This window comes from Mytilus trossulus, chromosome 4, assembly GCF_036588685.1.
Source record: "Mytilus trossulus isolate FHL-02 chromosome 4, PNRI_Mtr1.1.1.hap1, whole genome shotgun sequence".
Lineage (NCBI taxonomy): Eukaryota > Metazoa > Mollusca > Bivalvia > Mytilida > Mytilidae > Mytilus > Mytilus trossulus.
In genome coordinates this window covers 12,887,779-12,894,457 of record NC_086376.1, presented here as the reverse complement: position 1 = coordinate 12,894,457, position 6,679 = coordinate 12,887,779, and the positions used below count along the sequence as shown (strand labels likewise).

Below are 6,679 nucleotides of genomic sequence, written 5' to 3'. Positions count from 1 at the left end.
TGAAAAGTTATAACCCTGATAAATTTGCACAGCTTTTTCAACTTATTTTTAATTTTTAACTGAAATAGTTTTCCAAATTTTAGTATGTTACATCTGTGCAAGAAAAAAATATCCAAATATTGTGCTCGAAAATTTGCCAAAGAACTTCACTTCAAAGTGTAATGAAATTCATTACCAATCTCGTTACAATGACATAAGTTACAATATCTAAGGTTTCGCTCAATCTTATTCCATCCGAATCTGACCTAAATTGGTTGTCCGAATTTTTCAAGAACACGTATTTGTATAGTATTTTAGCAATCCTGTTATCATCCCCATTAACCATTTTTGACCAAAAATTAACCATACGCAGCTGTATATATAAAGACATGGGATAAATACCAAGTTCATCATAAATCATAAAATTGGGTGTCGACTTCTTAAGGTTTAATAATAATTTACAAAATTTTAGGTGCACTTTTTCTATAATATCAGTATTACTGAAACCCCAAATCTCACACCCATACAGGAGAATTGGCTTCACAATTTTATCAAAAAGATCATATTGTGATTTCACTGACAAGTTGTGCAACCTCCCCTTTTTCAATACTTCATACATTGCTTTATTTGCTTTTCTAACTAAAATCTTCTTAGCATTCATAAAGCTACCTGTTCTTGAAAAATTCAACCCAAGATATGTCAATTCATTGACTATCTCCAATGCATTTCCGTCATATATAAAGTTAATTTCATCCTTACGAGATAACAACGAAAACCTAGCTAAAACAGTTAACAACATGAGTGTCGTTACACACGAAGCGGAAATGATCTGCAAATCAAAAAAATTAGAAATTGAAAAAAGTTTCCGAAACAAACTTGATGAATACGAAAACAGCATTCAACAGTTAACGACAGATGTAAACAAAATAAAAAACGACTTTAAAACAGTAAAACTAGACGTTAACGAACTACGTTCAAGCGTGAAATCTGAGTCATATAGAATTAACCAGCTAAGTGATACACGAGCGCAAGGCGTTGTCAGTCTAAAAACAAAAACAAACATCATGAGTGATAAACTGAAAGAATTTGACGATGAACTCAAAAAAGTAAATATTGATTGTTGTTCTCACACGAGGTCAATTAGTGATTTGCGAAAACGTATCATAAACACCGAGAAAGATGTCAAAGTCCTTGACAAGTCTACAAAATCGTACGCAGACTTTCTAAAATCAAAATCTAAACAAGTTACAGCTTCAGCTGAAGCATTAGATAATTACAATGAATCCGATTTGAGTCAGTCCACAAAGCCAATTCAAAGGAACACCATTAATGAACATTCCAATTCTCTAGTTGACTCACACACAAAACACGTCAGATCCTCTGATGTTACGAATTTGTCCGTTTTAGTCAAAGACATACATGTACAAAGTAATGTTGTTAATCCAGCTCCGTCTACTTCAATAGAAAATAAAATCAAGAACACCAACAACAATATATCAGGAAATGAACAAAATACAAATATACAAGTGCATTTTCCAACTTCCATGTGTAATCCCACAACTGTTGACAATTTTCGTGGATTTGTTAATAAAAACAAGACACCGTGTATCCAGATTCTACGTAGGTGGTATCGACAAACACATTTCATGTGAAGAATCTATGCGTGAATATCTCGCTGCAAGAGGTGTTAATGTAACACATTTAAGATATTTTGATAAACAAAACCGACGAACAGCTTCTGCGCAACTTAATATCGATGCTCAATGTGAAAGCTTAATACGGGATCCTTCTTTTTGGCCTGAAGGCATTTTTCTAAAAGAATGGCTTCCATGGTCAGTTTTTTTATCTACAAAGACCGAACATCCATAAATGTCTTTAAACATAGCATGTTGGAACTGTCGCGGAATTATGTCCGCAGTACCGTATCTACAAGAATTCTTAAATGATAATAAGATTGATGTTATTTGTTTATCTGAACACTGGCTGAGAAAATCACAATTCCACTTCCTTAATTCAATCGATGAACAAAACTATTTAGTATTTGGAAAATGCGCCGATGAACACTGCCCTGAAAAATACAGTTTTAGCGCCCGTGGTGGTGTTGCGATTATGGTCTCTAAAACTTTATCTCCGTATGTCACAGAATTAGTCATTGATAGCAATAGGATATGCGGTATCGAACTAAAACTTCCTAATTTACCTAGCATATTTTTTCTGTCTATATACTTACCAGCAATTACACAACCCAACGAAGCATTTGTTAATGAACTTGAATACTTAATGGACATATACAAATCGTATTCGAATCATGGGACGGTGTTTATTCTTGGTGATTTCAACTGCAAGATTGGTGGATCACGATATTCGTTTACTCAGGATCGTCGTAGTCAACTTCTTGAAAGTCTCCTTATTGATAATAACAGTATATCATTACATGTTCAGGACTTTGCCAAAGGTCCGGTATGTACATTTCAATCTTATGAGGATGGTCCTAAAACAGGGATAGACCACATAGTCACAAATAACGAAAATACACGAGATATTTACAATGTGTTTGTCCCAGACGAAAGCATTTTTAACGTTTCTGATCACAAGCCTATCGCGTGTACTTTACTAATTGAACAATGTCATGCTGATAGTGACAACTTATACGAAAGTGTTATGGCTGACAAAGTATCGTGGACCAAAGCGTTAGAAACGAATTCAGTTAACGACTATTCATTTGCAGTCTCACAATTTTTATGGTCTGTTCAAATGCCTTCACAACCAGCGACCAAAGAAGATATCGAGCTCTACTATAAGACTATTATAGTTGCTGTTCAAAAAGCTGACAAGGAAACACTCCCACATAAGCAATTTGTGAAACATATAAAGCCTTATTGGACGAAAGTCGTAGATCTATCACACAAAACAATGCTAAATAGGCGCAGTTTATGGATACAGAACGGAAAAGTTCACGATAGAAGCGATCAATTCTTTGCTGATTACAAACATGCAAAACGGACTTTCAGAAATGAAATGGATAAAGCTTACAACGAACATATTATGAACATTGCCAACAGAATGGAAGAGTCTATCGACAATGATCAAAGATATGTATGGTCGGTCTTAAAAAGCAGACGTAAACAGAAAACTTTTTGTCGTGAACTAAATTTAAATGGATTAACTCATACAAACGAAAGCGAAATATGCGAAGCATGGGCGGACCATTTTGAATCCATTTTTCAGTTTGATAGCACGTTAACAAACTCAGCAAACATAAATTTGGTAAAACTTGAGGTGAATAAAATACGACAAACGCAGAAGGAAATCAAAGTTCCAATCAACCCATTTGAGTTTGAAGAAATTTACAACATTTGTAAATGTTTATGTAACAACAAATCTACAGGTTTAGACAACGTTTCATATGAGCATATAAAATATGGTGGTAAAACATTGCAAAACCACTTATGCAATCTATTCAACCTGATAATACAAACACGTTATACTCCTCTAGATTGGAAAACAAGTGTAATTATACCGTTGTTCAAAGGTGGACATAAAAACAAAACCGATCCCAATTCGTACCGCGGTATATCGTTAACAAGTTGTATTGCTAAGATATTCGAAAAGTCTCTTTATCCTCGATTCGACTCCTTGCACATAAAGTTTCCACATCAATCTCAGATGGCATACCAAAAGGAATTATCAAGTATACACGCTTCATTTAACTTACGAGGACCGATTCGTCATTATATTGAACGTAACAGCGATGTTATAGTTGTTCTTTTAGATAGCACGAAAGCTTTCGACACCGTATGGCATGATGCATTGTTATGTAAACTGCATAAATATGGAGTTACCGGTGATTTATGGCTGCTCATAGATGAAATGTACAGTGAGATGCGTAGTTCTGTACTGTTCAATGGTAGGCTATCTCGTTGGTTTGAACTAAAACGAGGCGTTCGCCAAGGTGGCATCTTATCAGCTCTGTTATATTTAGTATACATAAACGATCTTTTGTGTGACATTGAAGATTCTAAATTGGGATGCGTTCTTCTAGATATCAGTGTAAGCAGCTCTGTTCAAGCCGACGACATTGCGTTACTCTCAACAACAGAAAAAGGAATGCAACACCTTATTAGCATGTGTCAGACATATAGCGAGAAGTGGGCATTCAAGTTCTCTCCGACCAAAAGCAACGTCTTACATTATTCAAAGAAGAACAAGAATGTTTCAAGCAATCTAACTTTATATAATGACATCATACCACTCGTGACGTCTGCCAAACATGTCGGTATTCTTTTGAACTGTAAATTTAGATCAATGGACCAGACGTTGAATGCTTGTAGAGTATTGCGATCAACTGCTCTTTCAGTTCTAAATTCTGGAATTCATCCATCAATTTTAAACCCTTTGACGTGTTCCAAGATAATACTTCAAATATGTTACAGCAAAGCTCTATATGGTTGTGAATTATGGAACAATTTGACTCAAACAGAAATTACGATGTTAGAAAGATCTCACAGATTTGTGTGTAAAATCATTCAAGGACTTCCAAAACGAACCCTTTCTGATAAATGTACAAGTCTTCTAGGTTGGTTTTCAGTTGAAAGCATTATCAACAGATGTAAACTTTTATTTTTTGGTAGACTGTGTAGGTTAAAGTCTTCTGCGTTACCAAAACGAATAATGATAAGCAGACTTATGGAATTCAAACATAAATGTGTTCCAGAACAACTTGGTTTTATACCTGACATCTATAAAGCAGCCGAAAAATATAACATTACAGATTATATTGTCAATTTTGCAAATACTGGTTCTTTCCCATCAAAAAAACTTTGGTCAGTTATTGTAAATCAGAATATAAACGCAAGTGAAGAAACATGGTGGTCTTACCGAATTTCATGCGATAATGACTTTTATATGTTTAGACGTATTCATTCTGCAATCAAACCGCATAAAGCATGGACAATTGCGAAACAGTTTCCCGAACTTCGTGCCTCCGCCAAATATGTTATTGACTTATGTTCTATAGTACGTTATGAAGATGGACATTTACTTTGCGACAAATGTGGAAAGTTCTTCCTGAATATCGTTGAACACTTACTAGTATCCTGTGATTTTATTCAAGACAAAAGAGATGATTTATGGCAAGACATTATTAACATTAATCCCATTCAGTTCAGTGTTTTTATGGACAGTCTTTCGGCACATGAATTCACAACAACAATTCTCTCTTGCAATACGTCATATGAATTAGAAAACGATGAATTAACTTTTTTCTCTAAGACTTGTGTTCGTCACGTTGAAAAAATCTGCAGAGATTTCTATAATCGGTAGAAGATGTGTCCGTTATCGATATTATAAACAGTGCTCATTTTTTCTCATATTAACTTTAAACAGTGACTTTAATTCTTTGTTTTTTGTAATTTTGTAATTTATATATTTCATGTACACCAAATCTCTATAATAGAGGAAATAAAGTTATATATATATGTCAATTCATTGACTATCTCCAATGCATTTCCGTCATATATAAAGTTAATATTTTTGGGTAATCTACCACCAGAAAAAATTATAATCTTAGTTTTACTTGTGTTAACTTTTAATTTCCAGGTACTGCAATATTCAAAGAATATATCTAATTGCAACTGTAGATCGGATGCATTATCCGAAAATAACACTGTATCATCTGCGTATAATAACACAAACAGTTTTAAGTAGATATCAAACTCATTATCTATTTCATCAGTAATACAATTTAAACCACATACATTTTTTTCTTCAATAAACTGTTGAAGGTCGTTCAAATACAATGAAAATAAAAAAGGAGACATATTTTCACCCTGTCTTACACCGATATTGCATGAAAAGTATTCTGACATTTCACCATTATACATAATACGAGATTTAATACTAGTGTACATATTAAAAATTACATTATACATTTTACCGTTAATATCATTCACAAGTAATTTATGCCAAAGACCCTTTCTCCAAACAATATCAAAGGCTTTAGCAAAATCTACGAATGCACAGAATAGTTTCTTTTTCTTATTTTTCATGATACTAATAAGCATTTAGATAACAAATAAATTATCTGTAGTAGAATAACCTTCTCTGAAACCAGCTTGATTCTGACATAGTAAACAAAAATCATCAGAAAATTTATTCAAACGTGAATTCAAAATAGAAATAAATAATTTCCCAAAGCAGCATATAACTGTTATAGGTCTAAAATTGCTAGGATCATGTTTGATAAATCAGACTAGACGACGTGAACTTTGCCATTTCCCGTGTATTTTTTTTATGTGATTTTTTTTTACTTATAAAGATATTTTTCGCTGATGTATTACAATCATGTGATTCACTATGGTGAATTATATTATACTATTATTGTAACTTTATATTGTATTATGGAGAAGACTTCATAAGTATGATTTACTTGTGTCTAATCCATTTTGCTTTAATTCAGCAAATAAAATATGTTTAAACTAAATTCACTATGGTGGAGTTGACCACAGGGACTCGGTAAGCAGATTAAAATTTTGTAAATCAATGTTTTTAATTTATTTTTTATTATTTCCTGTCTATTTGCAATACTATATTTACGTATTGAACGTTGCCATCACTATTTCTTTATTTCCTGTCAATGTGCAGTTTACTATCCATATCCATATACTGAAAAACCTAAAGGGATCTAAGTCGCCATCTTGAA

At 33.2% G+C, this 6,679-nt stretch overlaps 1 protein-coding gene across 1 annotated transcript; it reads left to right on the top strand.

The window, feature by feature from the left end:
* The first annotated feature begins 776 nt into the window (after window positions 1-776).
* On the top strand, window positions 777-1,631 carry LOC134716430 (putative leucine-rich repeat-containing protein DDB_G0290503). The gene has a single exon (XM_063579426.1). The coding sequence runs from the start codon at window positions 777-779 to the stop codon at window positions 1,629-1,631; it is 855 nt and encodes a 284-aa protein (XP_063435496.1).
* The last annotated feature ends 5,048 nt before the right edge of the window (window positions 1,632-6,679 follow it).

Excerpts from the sequence above, each read along its gene's own strand:
- LOC134716430 (XM_063579426.1), top strand. The coding sequence starts at position 777 with ATGAGTGTCGTTACACACGAAGCGGAAATGATCTGCAAATCAAAAAAA.